General features: G+C 50.1%; 1 protein-coding gene across 5 annotated transcripts; it reads left to right on the forward strand.

Annotated features, from left to right (window-relative positions):
* Positions 1 to 682: 682 nt before the first annotated feature.
* Positions 683 to 16,156, forward strand: Disp2 (dispatched RND tramsporter family member 2). 5 transcript variants are annotated; one of them, XM_006499107.2, is made up of 8 exons: positions 683 to 910; positions 7,027 to 7,356; positions 7,681 to 7,710; positions 7,852 to 7,975; positions 8,253 to 8,368; positions 8,540 to 8,667; positions 8,998 to 9,095; positions 10,580 to 16,154. In XM_006499107.2, exons 2-8 carry the CDS (start codon positions 7,043 to 7,045, stop codon positions 13,805 to 13,807), a joined length of 4,038 nt encoding a protein of 1,345 aa, XP_006499170.1. In that variant the 5' UTR covers positions 683 to 910; positions 7,027 to 7,042; the 3' UTR covers positions 13,808 to 16,154. The 5 variants fall into 5 exon arrangements, with proteins under 5 accessions (XP_006499170.1, XP_030105168.1, XP_030105169.1 ...); NM_170593.3 differs by having other exon boundaries at positions 700 to 925; positions 10,580 to 16,156; XM_030249308.1 differs by lacking the exon at positions 8,998 to 9,095 and having other exon boundaries at positions 684 to 925.
* The last annotated feature ends 3,294 nt before the right edge of the window (positions 16,157 to 19,450 follow it).

Here is a 19,450-nt window from a genome sequence, read left to right on the forward strand (position 1 = left end):
ACAGTTCTCTAGCCAGGCCTGCCCTTCCGACCAACACCTCAATTCCTTCACAGCTAGTCCCTCGTCGGGGCTGGCAAGTGCTCCGAAGTGGGTGGCTATCAGGTCTCTCTGTAGGTGGAGAGTGGTGGTAACTGCATGAAAGGGGCTGGGCATCCCTCCTCCTCTCACTCCCCCTATCCCTTGTTGCGCACTTAAAAGATTCGAGAAGAGGCTTTAATGTAGGAAGAGGCCGCAGGCTCAGAGCCAGGTCCAAAATGGGAGGAGTGACCCAACTCGAGCAGATACCCATCTCTCCCTCGGGAGGACAGAACACTGAGAGAAGCCTAGAGAAATAAGGGTATTTATGAGACCCAACCTCTCTGCTTCCCTGCGTTACAAAGTGTGGATGCCTGGGGTTCAAGTTGGGAGGATTTTACCCGGGTTGTTCCTTTTTAGTTTCTTGTAAAAAGTACAAGGCGTCCAGGAGGGACGGTCTGGCCATATTACTAAGGACAATGATGAGAGCTGGTCAGGGTAGAGAGGCCTGTACTGCAGCCTACAACCTTCGTGACAACGAACCCCCAGCCCCCCATGCTGCGGCTCTGCCGCAGCTCGTGTCCCTGTCTCCCCTCCATCCTTCCTGCCCTCTGTCCATTGGCGGATTTCTCTTCGGCCCCGCCCAGCGACTGGCCTCTGGAGCTGACGCATGCGCAAGATCCCACCGCTGCCGCTGCTTCAGCACCAGAGCCCGGACAGCGGCGCCGCCCACGGGCATGGACGGTGGTAGCAGCCCCAGCTGCTGCAGCGATCTTCTCTTTGCCAGTTTCTGAACCGCAAGCAGCGGCCTGAGGGGAATACATTAGCCCCAGAAGGCAGCTGCCGGAACAAGTAGGAAGAACCCCTCCGTAGATCCTGCTGGAAGATCTTCTCAGTAAGCCTGCATCAGGTATCCTAAATAGCCGCCGCCACATATCACCTCATCCATTCCCCAGCTCTCTTCTGAAAGCCTTTTCCCGAGGCGAGTATGATTGTACACCTTCATTTTGCCTGGCTAGTTCATCCTCTCTCATCGACACTTGATAATACCAGTTCTCGTTGCTTTCACCTCCTGGGGGACCTGCCCCACCCACTGTTCTCTCCTTTCCCCTAAGGCCGCAGATGTCCATTTCCTTAGCTTCTAGAGCTTCCCCAACTCCCTGAGGCCTTGCCTCTGCGTCTTTGCAAAAGGCCTCAGGACCGCAGCTATGTCGGTCTGCATGTCAGTGAGCAAAGGGGTGTGCATGTACAACGGGGGGAAAAAAGGCTGGCCAAAGCAGGTATCCTAGGGAGAGAAGGCGACATTTGGGATCTACACCACGGGCTGACTGTCTGTCCATCACCATCAGTTCCTTGTCTGCCCACTGCCATCGGTTGCTCTGCTGCCCAGCAAATCGTTGTTTGTTTTCCCTGCATGGCCTCCTGCTTGTGTACACACTGGCTTTAGCCTCCGTGTATGGCAAAAACTAGACTGAAGCCATGACCGCTGAAGGAGCCTGGGGGGGGGGGTGGAAGAGAAAAAAAAAAACCACCTTCCCACTGAGCGCCCATTCCCAGAACTGGGTACCCTTCATTTTTCTGACTTCATCAGACGTGTGGTGGAACAGTCTGGCCAGGTAGCAATATGGCGCCATTTGTGTGTCCTGCCTGACTCTGCCGCCCCCAGAATCTCTCTTCAGACATGACACTTCATCTCTTTCCTGCCTGGACTGAAATAAAAGGCATTTTTAAGAGGCAAAAGGCAGTTGCAGACACCTTATCTCAGATTATCGGATTTAAATTGTACATTCTGTTTCTCAGAAGCAGGAGAAAGCCCCACAGGTGGAAGCAAATGTTTTCTCCCTCTTTTATTAAATTATTACCCTGAGAGAGATAAAATCTTATTCAAGAGGGCAAATCACAGTATGGGTATATTCTCCAGACCAGAGCACAGGCCAGGGACTCTGCTTGGAGCCACAACCTGACCAAAAGAAGGTGGGACTGGGGCTGGGGGTAGGGGTTGCAGCTCAGTGATAAAGCATTTTTTTCTAGCATTGGCAAAGCCTTAGGCTCCATCCCCAAGCACTGCAGAAAAAAGGGGGGGGAGAGGAGGGAGGGAGGGAACAGTGACAAATCAGGGCAGGGCCCAGGACCAGGAGCATCTGTACAAGGGGCTACAGCATCATTGGCTGTCTGGCACATCTTGCCAAGGAACAGTCCTGTCTGGTCTCTTCATTTCTCCCAGGCATGGGAACTACTTGTTCTCTTCCAGCAGTCCTCTGGAACCCCTGCTGATCTCTGAAGTTCCCCAGAGACCGTGGATACTACACAGGCATAACAATTTTGTTCAACTCAAGAGAAGAAACACAAATATGCTCCTGTTGAATCAAGCACCACCCTGGGGATAGTTATACCATAAAAAGTACATACTATACACATCACACACACACAGAGATAGACACACACAGACACACTACACCACAAAATTATCACACAGACACACACAAACACACTACACAACAAACTCACATCACACAGACACACACATACACACAAACACACACACACACACACCACACACACACACACACACACACACACTGCAGTCCTTTCCTCCCAGTTCTAGAGATGAAACTTGAGCCTTATGTGTACAAAGAACATTACATCCTCATTTCCACCCTCAAGGTAACATGCAATTGTGATGCCAGCCCTCAGGTGGCTGAACAGGAAGATCACAAGTTCAACGCTACTCTAAACTACATAGACCTTGCTTTCTCCCTTTCCTTGGCCTCCCAAGACCCTTCCTTTTGGCCCCGCCTCTGCATCTTCACCTAGCCTACAGAGAGAGTATCTGTCTTTAAAAAAAAAAAAATTCAAGCGTGGTAGCAAATTAACCCCAGAACTCACTTGGGAAGCAGAAGCATAGAGTTCAAGGCCATCCCGATATGCAATCTCAGTTTGGGAGGCTAAGGAGGGGAGTGCCATGACTTTGAGGCCAACCTGGGCTATATATCAAAAGCAAAAGGGGTGGATAGAAAGAGAGACAGAGAGACAGAGACAGAGACAGAGATCTTGTTTGCCTAGGCTGGCCTCCAAGTACTCTATCTCCAGGCACAACTTTCAGTTCTACAGTAATTTATAAAGTCATTGGCTTCAGAGATGTTTGAATAGTTAATTATTTGTACTTTTAAAATGACCATTGCCTTTCTTAATAGTATGAACAGCTCCCCTCATCTGTCCTGGTCACTCTGTGGGACCACAGTGACATCCAGATGAGTCTCTGAGTTCAGGGAAAGATTATTTCATACAGAGTTGTCCCTTCTGGAGCGCCTGCATTGGGGCTATGTGCCTGGGGCCAGATTCATCACTTTCTACCCCACTCCCCACTACCCTCCACCCCCTATTTGGCCGGTGCAGACAGGCAGCCCAGGAAGTTACTCATCCTAATTAGAGAGCTGGCTCATTTCCTTGGGAAGACTGAGACAAAGGTTCAACCCTACCACAGTCAGGCACAGATTTTCTACAGTGGCGTAACATCCTGCAGCGTGAAGACAGATAAGCTTAAGATCAGTTGATCTTTGATCCCTGTAGAGGAACTGAAATGTTTACAGGGAGGAAGCTGGAACCATAGAGACCTAAGTGGAAGCAAACCAATGATGGAGACTAGGTCCCTTTCAACAGAAGGAGTTTGGGAAAGAGAGTACTCCATTTTCCAGCAGTATGCTCTGTGGCTAACTTCTATTACAAATGAGACTGACACACCAAGTTGGGGCCTGGTTCTTTTTTATTTTTTTTATTTTTGGTTTTTCAAGACAGGGTTTCTCTGTATAGTTTTGGCTGTCCTGGAACTCACTTTGTAGACCAGGCTGGCCTCAAACTCAGAAATTCGCCTGCCTCTGCCTTCCAAGTGCTGGGATTAAAGGCATGTGCCACCACGCTCAGCTGGGGCCGGGTTCTTAAAAATATGTCCTGTGCTCAGTGCTCTAAGGTCGTAGGCTGCTGGAACAGGCCCCTCACCTCTACCCTGGCTACCTGACTGTCTTAAGCTCTAGGAGGCAGGCTGTCCCCTAAGAGGGAGACAGAGCTGATGCTGGTCACGTTGAGACCCAACCCAGGTCAGGCACAGTGCTAAAAATTAAACAAGCAAACAAACAAACTGGGGAGATTAAAACAAAGGCCAAGCTCTACAGCAGCCAGGCTAGAGGCTTACAGGCTCTTGTGAAATAATGATATAACGGCTGGCATAGTGCAGAGAGGCGAGGTTATGAACCATGATATAATCTAAACCAGTGTGCATGCAAGCAGGCACCCAAGCAAGGTGGGGGAAGGGGAGTCACGTGACAGACAGGGAGGCAAGCAGGCGAAGGTGAAGTTAAAGACCTTCAGAGGCAAAAAAGCAGAGACTGACACACTGTCTAGATTAACTGATTTGAAATGTCTGTTGTGTTCCTCAAAGGGAAGAGAAAGCCCCACAGGTGGAAGCAAATGGTTTTCCCCTTTTTTATTAATTCATCAATCTGGTGGGTAGAAAGCCTTCTTCAAGAGGGTAAGACACAGAAAGCCAGCTTTGTTCTCAAGAAACAGTTGCTGACGCTGGCCATATTCAAACCTCAAAACCCAACGTAGGCTGACTACTGTACTGAGCACATAGAATATACAAATAAATAAATGGACAAATAAAATAGGAAAAAACTATAGGTAAAAACTCTAGTAAATGTTAACACCCGGCATGGTGGTATGCACCTGTACACTGCGCACTGAGGAGGCTAAGGCCAGCCTTGGTTACACAGTGAGCTCCGGTCTCAGTAAGTGAATAAATTAACAAATGATCTCATACATACCCATGACCCAGGCAGTTATCCAGTTTCTCTTTGGCCCAAAGGGATTGGCCTCCAAGGGCTTAGCGCCTGGCTGCTTATGTCATCAGCTTTATGGAGTTGTCTGAGGTCTTGCTTTAGAATGTCTTTGGTCAAATCAATATATTTTGCCGGGCATGGTGGCACACGCCTTTAATCCCAGCACTTGGGAGGCAGAGGCAGGCGGATTTCTGAGTTCAAGGGCCAGCCTGGTCTACAGAGTGAGTTCCAGGACAGCCAGGGCTATTCAGAGAAACCCTGTCTCGAAAAAAAAATCAATATATTTCTAAATGTTAAGTTAGTACAAATAAATATGCATGACCTCAGTCGTGACATCAGATTTCAAATGCAGACATTATGAAATGGGGATATTACCTGAGTACCTAAAAGGGTCACGTTACCCATGCAAAATACGCTGCTTAAGAGAACACACTCCCTGTGGTCCTGAACTTGAGAAAGAGTAGGAAAGCAAACGTGTCCTCCACATGCCAAGTTCTATTTCAGGAATGTCATGTGTGCTATATCAAAACCGAGAGCTCAAAAGAGAATGCTCCAACCATTGTCTTCTCTGAGGGCCCGGAGTCAAAAGATGAGAGAGCCTGGAGCCTACCTCCATCGCGCCCCCCCCTTCAATGTGAGGCTTGTTCTGTCTTAAACTGTTGATACAGCCACTCTTCTGACAGGGGAGGGAAATAGGCAGAGTCCACCCATTATTTCCACCTTCTTGTCATGGTTTCTGGGAAGAACTTAGCCATTCAACCACCACAGGCAATGACCATCTGCCACTGTGGCCAGGGCTCTGGCTCATGACACATCTGGCAGGGCACCAGGTAGGCCTGGATATCAGAGTCAGTGTGGCATACACCTGAATCTCCCATGGGAGTCAGGTAAACTGCTGGGCTGGGTAAGCCAAGCAATTTAAAGGAAAGGAGACTTCGCCAAATCATTCGGCCCTGAACTTCTCTGAGAACCCCCATCATCTCCAGGCAGTCTGCTCTGTTGTCAACTCTTTCCTGTCTTAAGACTGGCAATCCTACCCCAGAAGTAAAGCTCTCCCTTCCCATGGAGCTAAAGAGAGGAACTAAACATGCACACAGTGTTGTCTTGATGATTAATTTGGGGACTATCACTGACTCCTTCCTGTCATACACCCCAACAAAGCAAACCTGTGCTTTGTTCATGACCCATGCCAGGACTGTTGAAAAAGCAGCAATCCTGTTTACTGAGTTTTCCAACTAAAATTGGGCCATCTGAACTTCTTTCTGATAGAATCCAACATGTTGGGCTGTCTACATCTCCCAACTACCATGAATTCCCAGGGCTATGTACTGAGTCTTATTTAACACAATGCCACTTTTACCAGCCAGTCTAACACCGTTCACTTAATGGACATCCCTGGCCACCTTCTGTGTCAGTAAGATGCTCAAGGCACTGAGGATGTAGAGATGAACCTTTCTACACATCAGTTTCTGCCTTCCCGGCTTCCACAGCACACCTGAGAAGTGGGGCGTGTCTCTAATCTGATAACTAGTTGCGGCAAATACACGAAGAAAAATCCAGTAGGGCGATGAAACAGAGAGGATGCCGGTGACTGCTTTAGAAAGAGTAACGAGGGACCCTTTGCAGATGCTCAAAGGATGTCTGTCAAGAGTGTAGAAAAGCTGAGCATGGTGGTGCATGCCTGTAAGGAAGGCAGAGGCAGGCAGATCTCTCTGAGTTCAAGAGCAACAGGGTCTACCTAATGATTTTCAGGAAAACCAGCGCTACATGGGGTGGGGAATATATAAACAGGCAACTAGTTAGGAAGTGCACGGTCTACAAGTTCAGAAGACCTTGGACTTTGTTCTAATCTTTACCTCTCATTGAATCTGTTTTCAAGCCTGTGAAGCAAGAAAATTCTTCTTGGTTTTGTCGGCAGTAAATAAGACCATGCATGTAGAGATACATTTACTATCAAGCAGTGCCAGTTATGCTTTAAGAATGAATACTGTTTGGGCGAATGTGGACCTTGGCATGCATGACTTGAGCTCTCACCCTCCTCATCTGTCGGAAGAACTAAAAAAGGAAAAAAGAAAAACCACCACCCCTAGGTTCCTATCTCCTTGTCTCGCTTACTGAATAATTCTGGGATGCAGATAACCCACTACCCCTATCTTTCCTGCCTGTCTTCTCCCAGGTCCTAGACCAAAGCCATGGCTCCTGAGGCAAGCCCAGAGAGAAGCTGCTCCCTCCACACCTGTCCCCTTGAAGACCCAACCGGTGCTCCGGTACCACCACCAACCGTGTCCACGCTCCAGGCTATAGACCCGACGAGTCCGTTAACGGCTGGTCATTTTGCCTTTCCTCGAGCGCCTCAAGACTATCAAGAAGGAAGTTCATTATTAGGATTAGGAGACCAAGCATCTCTATGTGCCCATGTCTCCAACCTCAGCACCTCCATAGACACCTCTCAGCATGATGGGGTCTGGAAGCAACCTTCTGTGCAGCGCCATGTGGTCAGTGTCAGGTAAGGAGGGGGCTGGAAAAGCCATTAAAAGGTACAGCAGACACTGAAGCCTCCATTTCCTTTCTTAGTAAGTGACTTGGATGGCTCCTGCCTCGGATGGAGGTGGCAGCTTGGATGGAGCAGGAAACAAACAAACAAACAACAAAAACAAAAACTGGAACTTGGGGGTGGGCAACTCTAAAAATTAGTACCAACTTCCTCTATGCCTTGTCCTCTGTCTTGCACCCCTTCCCTTCCTAACCCAATATGTACTCAGTCTTTCTCCCCAACCCCCCCCCCACACACCAGAAGACTATGGTAAACGTCTCTTCTTATCTTCTACAGGCAGGAACGCACTTTCCGGATGCCGAAGAGGTAGGGCCAGTCTTTCTCTGTGCTCCCAGGAGTGGCTAGGCTGGTACCCACTCCATAAATTTTCTTCTCTGCTACCCCAGCTCACCACCCTTACTACCATACCCAACACCAACTCAGGCATGCTTTCTCCCTCTTTTCCAGCTATTCTCATATGATTGCTGATTGGCCAGTGGCTGTGATCGTGGGGTGTCTGGCCTTCATCTTCCTCTGTACCCTAGCTGGGCTGTTGGGAAGCCCACCACTTGACTTTTCTGAGCCTTTACTGGTGAGAGGCCACAGGAGGGAAAGAGATCCCTACACTTAACCTTACAGCTCAGTCTAGGGCAGACAGTTGATCTATCTTGAGGGGGAGGGGTATAAGGTGGTGTTGGTGAGTTCTGGATCACCAAAGAGAGATAGGGATGGTACAGAAATCATATATCTACAATCCAGGTAGGAGGGAACCAAAGGGGTACAGCTGGGAAGGGTGCAGAAGGAGGGTAGTTTTCCTTTGCCCCCCACTACTCCTGCATACTTGTTCTTCTCTGCTCTTTTTCCTGCAGGGTTTTGAGCCTCGAGACACAGAGATAGGCCGAAGGTTAGAAGTTTGGAAAGCCATGCAGGCCCTCACTGGCCCCAAGAATCTGCTTTCTCTTTCCCCAGACCCTGAGATGAACAGGTAATATGTCCCCCATCTTCCCACTGAGAGTAGCAAAGGGAGGAAGAAGTCCAGGAAAGGACACCAGGTGACTTCTCCAAAGACATGGGAGAGCTGGCTGGTGCTCCTTCCATTTCTTGAGAGTCCACCATCCTGAACAGTACCTTGGGAAAACTCTTCTCTCTACCTCAGCTCAAGCCTCCTCAGCACCCTGAGCCCTGCAGCCTGGGGCAGGGCCGAGGAAAGTGTGGTCCGGACCAAGAGGATGGTGGGGCCTGTGGAAGTCAAAGAAGAAGAGAACTTCTTTTGTGGCCGCCCTGGTAAGCTGCATGGTGGCCAGTCCTGACTTCAGTGGGGAGGGGGGGGTCCACACCCTGTAGGATGAGCAGGTCCAGAGTTAATAATAGGCAGATTGGAAAAGAAAATGGCCACCAGCCATATCCAAGCCAAGGAAGATGGAGTAATAAAATCGGTCTCAAGTCCTCCAGTCAGGTGCAGGCAAGAATGAACGCAGGCAAGACTAGGCACAAGGTATAGACTTCCGACTGCTGGGGATCAAGGCTTCAGGTGGCCCAGAATGAGAATCTTCTCCTTTAGAGGGCCCAGGTTCTTGGGTCAAAGGGCTGAGCTGTGTGGGGGTTGTGTTGCAGAGAAGAGCCATGCAAAGCTGGTGTTTGTGTCCACCTCTGGGGGAAGCCTGTGGAACCTGCAAGCCATCCATTCCATGTGTCGCATAGAACAGGAGCAGGTGAGCTGGCTGGGGACATGCCAGGGTATGGGTGGGAACTGAGGACATGAAGGACCCAGTTCCCGTGGGATACTGCTTAGCCAGGACTGCCAAGGTGGACTGAGGAGAGCTCTTCCTGCTTAGAAAACTATTCCAATTCTGCTGGAGGCTCTGGGTTGGGCCAGGGCAAAGGAAAGTAGGCTAACTGTAGAAGCTCCAACCTCCTGTGGCAACGAGAACTCAAGCAGAGCATAAGGAGTTTCAAAAGGTTTGAAAAGAGATCTAAAATGTGTGTGGAAGAGACGCTGGCCCCGGGAAGTAGAGACTCTAGGCTTCAAGACTGCAGCCTTGTCAATCCAAGCAGTGGCAATTCAGTTATGCTGCTGGAGAACCATATACAGAGGCATCTGTGGAAGTGTTTGCTGCTAAAACCAGTAATGCAAAGTGCTCTATAGCTCTATACACCAAGTCCCTTGTGTCACATCACAATGTCCAGAGCATCAGAAGACACTGGTTAAGAATATGTGTTCTGCCCTCAAATGCCTGAGTTCAAGGCCAGCTCAGGGTTCATTTGGTATGTAACTTCTTAATCTCTCACTGCCCCATATGTGTTGTTTTTTGTTTGTTTGTTTGGTTGGTTGGTTGGTTTTCTTTGTTTTTGTTTTTGTTTTTTGTTTTTTGTTTTTTGTTTTTTTGTTTTTTGTTTTTTGTGTGTGTGTGCTGGGGATCAAACTTAGATACTTGAATGGACTAAGTACATGCTCTATTACTGAGCTACATCCTCAGCCCTGTAAATATGAAATAGGGACAATAGTATGCCCTTTATAGGGAAAGTGACTGTGAAATGAGATTGAATTTGGAAGAATCTGACATAATTCTGGCACTAGGAATGACTTGATAAGTGTATAGTATCAGTGTCGCTGTCAACTAGACATGTGGTTAATGGCAGAGTGGGGCATCTGACTCCCAGGTGGGAGCTTTGCCCCACACCAGCTGTTGTGATGGGGACAGCGGGGTTAAAAAGGAAAGGAGGCACACGGTGGCAAGAGGAAGTTCTGGCCTTAAGAGGCCTTCAGTAACCCAGGGAAAGAAGGGCTGGGGGTTCTCCACGACCCTGACCCTGGAATGTCTTCTACTGCTTGCTTCCAGCTCCCTGGTCTCTTGACCTTGCCCTATATGTGGCTTGTCACATCTATTCCCATTCCTGACTTAGGAAGTTGCAAAGCTGGCAGGGAGGGGCTGCAGGAGCCCTTCTGGTAGCCTCTGGGAAAGGTCTGGGGAAACCTCCCCAGGCTTGCCTTTGATAAAGCCAAGATAGAGTTACTAGAAGCTAGGTGAGGTGCAAAGACAGCTTTGAGACAAAGTATTTCCTTTGGGTAGTCAAAATACTTGCTCTCTGCCCTTCAGCATGACAAGAGGTGAGAGAGCTCAAGACAGGGTTAAGGTAACCTGGGCCCCTGGATTTCCCTCTGAGCTTCACTCCCCCACTCCTGTGTGCCCTACAGATCCGCTCTCACATCAGTTTTGGGGCTCTGTGCCAGCGATCAGCAGCCAATGAGTGCTGCCCCAGCTGGTCCTTGGGCAACTATCTGGCCGTGCTGTCTAACCGCTCCTCCTGCCAAGACACTACCCAAGCCGATACAGACCGCACATTGGCCCTGCTACGGTTCTGTGCCACCTTCTACCATCGTGGTGTCCTGGTGCCTGCTTGTGTGGGGTCTAGCCAGGACAAACCCCCGTTTTGTGCCCAAGTTCCTGCCAAGTGTACCGGAAGCAACGTGGTCTATGAATTCCTGCACTACCTGCTAGACAGAGACTTTCTGAGTCCCCAGACTGCGGATTACCAGGTGCCCTCCCTCAAGTTTGCCCTGCTCTTCCTGCCCATTATAAAGACCTCCTCTCTTCTAGACATCTACCTGGACGGCCTAGGTGACCCAATTAAAGTCTCTGACAACTACACATCTATCAGTGGCATGGACTTGGGCCTCAAGCCCAGACTGCTGAAGTATTACCTAGCCGAAGACACCATGTATCCCTTGATAGCCCTGGTTGTCATCTTCTTTGGCATGTCCCTCTACCTGCGCTCACTCTTCATCACGTTCATGTCACTTCTAGGGGTGCTGGGCTCCCTAATGGTGGCCTACTTTCTTTACCATGTGGCATTCCGCATGGCCTACTTCCCCTTTGTCAATCTAGCGGCTCTCCTTCTGCTTAGTGGTGTCTGTGTCAATTACACGCTCATCTTCTTGGATATGTGGCGCCTCAGCAGGGGTCAGGTGCCTTCCGGGGGCATGCCACACCGTGTAGGCCGTACCATGCACCACTTTGGCTACCTGCTCCTGGTCTCAGGCCTCACCACCAGCGCAGCCTTCTACGGCAGCTACCTGAGCCGCCTGCCCGCAGTGCGTTGCTTTGCTCTTTTCATGGGCACTGCTGTACTAGTGCACATGGGGCTCACACTGCTCTGGCTTCCCGCCACCGTGGTGCTCCATGAGCGCTACTTGGCTCACGGCTGTGTGGCCCAAGCGCACGGCCAGAGGGGTGGCAGCGACCCCCTGAGGCTGTTGCTGGCGTTGCACAGACGGATCCGTATTTTTCGCAAGATTATTTCCATCCTCTCGCGCCTGCTTTTCCAGCGCCTGCTGCCCTGTGGTGTCATTAAGTTTCGGTACATCTGGATCTGCTGGTTCGCGGCGTTGGCGGCAGGGGGCGCCTACATCGGCGGCGTCAGCCCTCGCCTGCAACTGCCCATTCTATTGCCACTTGGAGGCCAGTTCTTCCGTTCTAGCCATCCCTTTGAACGCTTTGACGCAGAGTATCGCCAGCAGTTCCTGTTCGAGGATCTGCCTCCAAACGAGGGCGGCAACTTGCCAGTGGTTCTGGTGTGGGGAATCCTGCCAGTGGACACTAGTGATCCCCTGGACCCTCGCACCAACAGCTCAGTGGTAAGTGATCCTGACTTCTCGCCTAGCAGCCCGGAGGCCCAGGAGTGGCTCCTGGCTCTCTGCCATGGAGCCCAGAATCAGAGCTTCTTTGGAGATCAGCCAGAGGGCTGGCCTACGCTGTGTTTAGTGGAAGCCTTACAGCAGTGGATGGAGAGCCCTAGCTGTGGCCGCCTGGGTCCTGATCTATGCTGCGGACAATCAGAATTCCCCTGGGCCCCCCAGCTTTACCTGCACTGTCTCAAGATGATGGCTCTGGAGCAAAGTCCTGATGGCACACGTGACCTGGGACTCCGCTTCGATACTCATGGCAACCTGGCAGCTCTAGTTCTAAAGTTCCAGACCAACTTACCCTACAGTACAGAGTACGGCCCGGTCCACCACTTCTACACTGAAATCAGCCGCTGGTTGTCAACCGAGATGAGCAAGGCACCTCCTGGCCTCAACCAGGGTTGGTTCACCAGCAACTTGGAGCTGTACAGCTTGCAGCATAGTCTAAGCACAGAGCCAGCTGTCGTGCTTGGTCTGGCCCTGGCACTAGCCTTTGCCACACTGCTGCTGAGCACCTGGAATGTCCCCCTCAGTCTGTTCTCTGTGGCAGCTGTGGCTGGCACCGTACTGCTCACGGTGGGCTTGCTGGTTCTTCTTGAGTGGCAACTCAACACTGCCGAAGCTCTCTTTCTCTCTGCCTCTGTGGGCCTCTCTGTAGACTTAACCATTAACTACTGCATCTCCTATCACTTGTGCCCACACCCGGACCGCCTGAGCCGTGTGGCCTTCTCTTTACGTCAGATCAGCCGGGCCACGGCGATGACGACTGGAGTGTTGTTTGCCTCTGGTGTGATCATGCTGCCTTCCACTATACTGCTCTATCGGAAGCTGGGCATCATCGTCATGATGGTCAAGTTCCTTGGCTGTGGCTTTGCCAGCTTCTTCTTTCAGTCCCTGTGCTGTTTCTTCGGGCCAGAAAAGAACTGTGGCCAGATCCTCTGGCCCTGCGCCCATCTGCCGTGGGATGCCGGGACTGAGGATCCTGACGAGAAGGGGCGAGCGGGGCCACCAGGATTCTCCGAACACTATGAGTTGCAGCCCCTGGCACGGCGCCGGAGTCCCAGCTTCGACACCAGCACAGCCACCAGCAAGCTTTCCCATCGGCCTTCCATACTCTCTGAAGACCTGCAGATACATGATGGCAGCTGCTGCCTCCAGCATGCCCAAGCCCCTGTCTCCCCAAGGGATCTGCTCCTAGACCACCAGACAGTCTTCAGCCAGTGTCCAGCCCTGCAGACCTCCTCTCCATATAAGCAGGCTGGCCCCACCCCCCAAACCTGGATCAGGCAAGATTCCCAGGGACAGAAAACTGAGCCCCTGCAGGCACTGCCAGAAGGCCCTGCCCACTGCCCTAAGTCCAAAGTGGAAGAGCTCCCCGATGGCCTGTGCTCCTCAGCCAGCACCCTGGAGGGACTCAGCGTCTCAGATGACACCTGTGCCTCTGAGCATAGTGTCCGTGTGCCAGATTCTGTGGGTACCTCCCCAGAAGTCATGAATGGCACTGGACACCCCATACTTGAGCGGGGCCAGCTGAATGGGAAGCGCGACACCCTCTGGCTAGCACTGAAGGAGACCATCTATGACCCAAACATGCCCAATTCTCACCACAGCAGCTTATCCTGGAAGGGCCGTGGAGGGCCAGGCGATATCAGCCCTGTGATGCTTCCCAACAGTCAGCCAGATCTCCCAGATGTTTGGCTCCGTAGGCCCAGCACCTACACCTCTGGCTACAGCAGCTGAGAGAGGCCAAGGAAGGCCAGACCAGGGTCCACAACCCTGTTGGTGAAGATAAGGCAGATGCCACACTAGCCTAGAGCCTGAAGGTATTTCTCCCTATTGACATGATGTCTTACCCTCCAAGTATGGATTCTAAACCCTGCCAGATGTTCTAGCCTTGATCTCTTTGCTACTTACCCCTGCATCTGGAGGATTCAGTGGGAGGGCCTTGCAAGGTAATACCAGGCTCTCCCTGTGACCAACTAAGGACTCATCTGTCCCCACAGTGCCAACAAGGACCCCTACTCTGGAAAGGAGGGAGGCCAGATGTGCAGTTCCAGGTATTGGGGAGGCTGATCAGCTGTCTCCCGGGTGACAAGAAGTTCAGTGACGCTAAGGTACTCCATCTTTGGGATCCAGTTGGAGTATCTCACTGACTAGAAAAACCCTTAAGAACCTCCACAGCCTATTGAATCTCATCCCTTCTCATTGGCTCTTAATCGGGACACTTCAGTTCTTGGGAAGCTTCTCTGGGCTGGAAGTGAACACGGGCCTCTGTCCTGCACTGTCCTGTTCTGCTCACACTCACCAGTGTGACTAGAAGCTCTCCAAAAGCAGGACAGAGGTGGATGACAAGAGAGAAGCAGGAGACAGGAAGGTCGGCTTTGGAGTATCCCTAAATTCCAAGATTCCCCCATAGGACGCTGACTCCAGAATGTTCCCCTGTAAGTGAGCAGTAGTTACCCCTTACCATTGCCACACCTGCCAGTCTTCTTGGACCTTTGCAAAGTTACTCCACAGTGGCCTGCAGTTGGTCAAGACACTGAGAATGGTTGATTGATTGTCCCCCAAAGTCATGTCACTGGGTAGCAGCAGGATTCTCTCCTGACTCATGCTGCCACTATAGCTCCCTGTCTCCTCCTGAGTGTGAGCTTCAGGGCCCTGGGCCCCTGGCTGTCTTGGTCCTTTGCTTCTGGCAGTTACCCAGTCTCTTTGCTTGAGCCTCTCTTTGTGAGCCCTCCCTCCCCTTGGGGCCTCCACCTCCAGAAAGAGTTGTAGTCTGAGTAGACCGGAGAGTTCCTCATTTCCTTTGAGTTTCCCCGCTCTGAAACTCTCTGAGATGCCTACTAGCCATGGGCCTACCGGGTCACAGGCAGCCGAGCTGAAGCTTAGGCTTCAAGGATGTGCCTCTTTCATGGCTGAGGAGTACAGACAGGCTTTGCCAGAAGAGGTACGAAGGGACAGAAGAATGTGAACAGAATCTAGTTAAGACAAGAACACAAAGTTGCTCTTGTGGAGTTGTCCAGGACCCTGAAGTCTAGGTATCAGGTCCTCAGTTTCTGAAGACTAGGCCTCCCAGTAAGGTTGCTTGACGGTGTCACTGATCAGTGGCAGAGTGCTCTCCTGACTCATCCTGCCACTATGGCTCCCTGTCTCCTCCTGACCAACTGCCTGCTTCAGGGCCATTAGCTTTCTCCACCCAAAGCACTCATGTGACACAGCTCAAGACACCAGGCACCATCTGCAAGTTTACTGAACACCTGCATTGGAAAGGGTGTTGTAAGGGAGAGAGACATGGAACGGAGAACTGGCCTCCTGCTGGGAAGCAGGCATTAGTGGGTCAGGGTTACTGCCGAGCTCAGGTGCCCAGCAATAGGTGACCGGGAAGATCTCGTGGAGAGGGATGGGTTTGAGCTGGGCTTCAGAAGATCAAGCAGATCAGACAGGAGGGAGCTTGGTGATCCAACTCCAAGGGTCCCCTAAGGACTGTTCTTTCAATAAGCTCCTGTGTCTAAAACTCCTGCTCCGAGGGGTGTGAGTTTAGGGGTGCTGCTAGCTCAGCTTCCCTTTCTAGTGCAGATCTCCAGGGGTCTCCAGGTCCCTGGGAATATCCATAGATCTTGGCATGAAGACCACCAATCTAGGCCATTTTATATAGGAGTATCAGAAAGGAGTTTTCCAGTGCCAAACAATCTAAGGCAAGGCTAGAGGCAAGCCAGAGGACACTTTTGTTTTATTTTGTTGAGTTCCTGTGTTATTGAGACCTATCTCCCACCCCAAGTAGCCCAGGACAAGTGGAGCAGAAACTCAGATGAGAACATAAGAATGTGGGAAAGACAGAAGACAGTTTTCCCTCAGTATCCATGGAGAACTGGTTCCAGCACACCCCGCACCTTCCAGCATACTAAAATCTGAGGATGCTCAAGTCCCTCGTGTAGAATGGTGTAGTATTTGCATATAATGATGCATATTCTCCTATATTTAAATCGTCTCTAGAGTACTTATAATGCCTAATATGATGTAAATGCTATGTCAGTCCTTACACCGTGTTGTTGTAATAATGACAAGAAAAATAATATGTGTGTGGTGAGTTTTTGTTTCTTTCTTTTATTTTTTTTCTGTTTCAATGTATTCAGGTTGGGTGTGGTTTACACACACACACACACACACACACACACACACCGAATATTCTGGGTCTGTGTGGCTGGTAAGGCCACAGAGAGGGCTGTGTAAGCCAATTCCTTATCAGGTAACTAATTTGATAAATGTCTCCTGATCAAGGAGGGCTCCGTTCGTGTACCTGTAGTGTCAGCTATGTGGGAAGCTGAAGCTGGAGGATTGCTTGAGCCCAGAAGACCAAGTACAGCTTGGACAACATAGTAAGTCCATGTCTAAAAAGAGGAGGGAAAGAGAGAGAGAGAGAGAGAGAGAGAGAGAGAGAGAGAGAGAGAGAGAGAGAGAGAGAGAGAGAGAGAGAGAGGAGTTAACTGTTGATATTTGGAAGCCTAAGCAGCCACAAGTATCTAATTTAAACCTAATGAGTGGGGAGTAGGGGGACATTCCTCAGGTTGTACACAAATAGCATTCCACTTTTCCAGCTTGTGGCTATTCAACAGAATCCTGGCTTAAACACACCATGTACTGTGTGCTTCTCCATCACACAGCTGGGCTGGGAAGATGGGTCACTGAGAGGATAAAGTGACTTAAGTTCCTTAGCACAAGCAGTCTGTCTCAGACTGGGTATAGCTTAGTGGTACACCACATGGTTAGCATACAGGAGACACTGTGGTCCATCTCCAGCACCCCACTCCGCAAAACTTTACCTTAACTCAAGAGGAGAGTACAGTAACTTCTCAGCAGTTGACCTTGGCTTTTCCACTGTGTGTTGTGGGAAGACTACAGTTCATGGACCCTGAAAAGTTGCTCCTTCAGCTAGGTGTGGTCATGCATGCCAGTGATCCCAGAACTTGGGAAAGGGAGGTAAGAGGATCAAGAGTTCAAGGCCGTCCTCTTAGAGCTGGTTTGAAGCCAGCTACAGGATACTCTGCCTCAAGCCTCAAGAAGCTCTCCCACAAAGAATCTGCAAGCATGCTCTCCCCTCTCCCGTCTTCCCTCTCTCACAATCTTCAGAGTGTGGGAAGGGTGCATGTGTTGGCATCAGGGGTTCAGGTACACCTAAGAATCTTTCCTTTTAAGGATTTCTGGGTCTAGTTCTTCTAAGTCATTGTTGCACAGATCTACAGGGAGGCAGGTGAGTAAGAGCAGCTGATGGTTCAACCATATCTGCTCTCCAGGACACCAGGCCTAGAGGACTGGGAAAATCCAGTGATATCCTAGACTGTCACATTGGGACTGAGGGCATAGGTCACTGGTGGAGTGATGGAGAGCTTGCCAGCATGTGCAAATGCCCTGGGTTCAGTCATCAGTGCTGGAAAAGCAAACAATAAGAGAGAAAACCATGAATATAACGTCATGCCTAGAGTAGGTCAGACTAATAGGCAACCCACATCCTCTAATCCTGATGCTGGAATGAAGATCTAAAGCATTGCAAGTTTTGCATTTGTATATCTGCTTACTTACCTTATAATTGGGGCGATTGAGCTCAGTGTGTGGCCCTGGACATGTGAGGTTTAAGAGCATCCTGTTGAAGCTTGTAAAAAGCAACCAAAGTCATCATGTGCGCTCTGCAAAATTCACAAAATAATTTCTCTCTACAGAGCACTTAAAGCCACAGTGCACTAACTAGCTAACACCCATCTGGGTGCTGAGCAAGGTGACACAGGTCTGTAGCCAGCACTTGGTAGGTAGAAGCAGGCAGACAGGATTTTTCAAGAGCAGCCTCAGCTATATGGGCAACTTTAGAGCTAGCCTAGGCTACATGAGATCATATCTAAAATAAAACAATAGAGCCTAAGGATTTATTCAGCTGTAGGAGTGCCTGCCTAGCCTGGGGGAAGTGGAAGCAGAGATTATCAATGTCATCTCTGGCTACTATGGTCGGCCTGGGCTACATCTCTAAAACAAACAGCAAACAAAAAGTCACACACTAGAGCAGACCTAGGAAGTTTTTGAGTGCAGATTTGAATTTGTCATCTTTACCTGCACCCTCAGCCTTGCCTAGCTAGAAGTTCTATCTAATACTAGTTTCCATCATTTGAGATGGCTGTTAAGTGTTTCTCCCATCTTCTTCCAACATCTGGTACTCTCCCCTCAACCTCTTCCTCCCACCCCTGCTTCAGAGACCAGAAGAATCCATTCGTCCCAAGGAAAAACTCCCGTCCTCTGGGCTTGGTGGCTGATGCCTAGAATCCCAGGACAGGGATTGAATTAGGGGATACATCACAAACTGAGACTCAAAAACCAAGAGTTCAAGGCCAGCCAGGAAAACTTACCTAGAGAAAACCTGTCAGAAAAACCATCAAGAAATGGCTTAGTGGTTAAGAGCATAGACTGCTCTTGAAGTGGTCCTGTTGCTTCCCAGCGTGTTAGGCAGCTCACAGCAGCCTGTAATTCTAGCTCTGGAGGAATCTGGTGCCTCTGTCCTACATGCAGACCCACACAGAGACACACAAATATACATAAGTAAAAATAATAAAAGTAAATCCTAAAAAGAGGACAAACAAACAAAAAAACAACCCACCCATCCCACACAGGCTATCAAACCCCTGACTTCCCTTTCTCCACCTAAGCCTGGATTTCCTCCATCCTATCTATGATGATGGGGGCATCACCCTCCAATGTCCTCTTGGACTTTTCATGTCAGTCTTTCACAAAAGAGCTGCTGCTCTTCTTCGGGGTTGTGAGAACTTCCTGGGAAGGCAGGAACACCGAGTTTTCGGGAAATTAACTTTTAGCATCATTTTTTGTCTTAGTCAGGATTACTATTGCTGTGATGAAACACCATGACCACATGTAACTTGGAGAGGAAAGGGTTTAATTCACTCACAGTTCCATATAAAAGTTCATCATCACAAACAGTGAGGACAGGAACTCAAGCAGGACAGGAACCTGGAGGCAGGAGCTGATGCAGAGGCCATGGAGGGATGCTGCTCACTGGCTTGCTCCTCGTGGCTTACTCAGCCTGCTTTCTTACAGAACTTCCTCTTGTCCCTCTCACTCAGTTGGCTCTGGCAGCCACTTTGTACCATAGCTACATGTGAATGAGCTCTGGGAGCAAGATTATGAAGAAACAAAGTGTAGAAGAACTTCCGTGAGAACTCCCAAAGCGGCAGCTCTGTGGCTGTTACTGCAGTTCTATTTAATAATACAGGGGCTGGGGCTGGAGTGATGGCTCAGCGGTTAAGAGCACTGACTGCTCTTCCAAAGGTCCTGAGTTCAAATCTCAGCAACCACATGGTAGCTCACAACCACCTGTAATGAGATCTG

The sequence above is a fragment of the Mus musculus genome, chromosome 2 (assembly GCF_000001635.26).
Source record: "Mus musculus strain C57BL/6J chromosome 2, GRCm38.p6 C57BL/6J".
NCBI classification, from domain to species: Eukaryota; Metazoa; Chordata; class Mammalia; order Rodentia; family Muridae; genus Mus; species Mus musculus.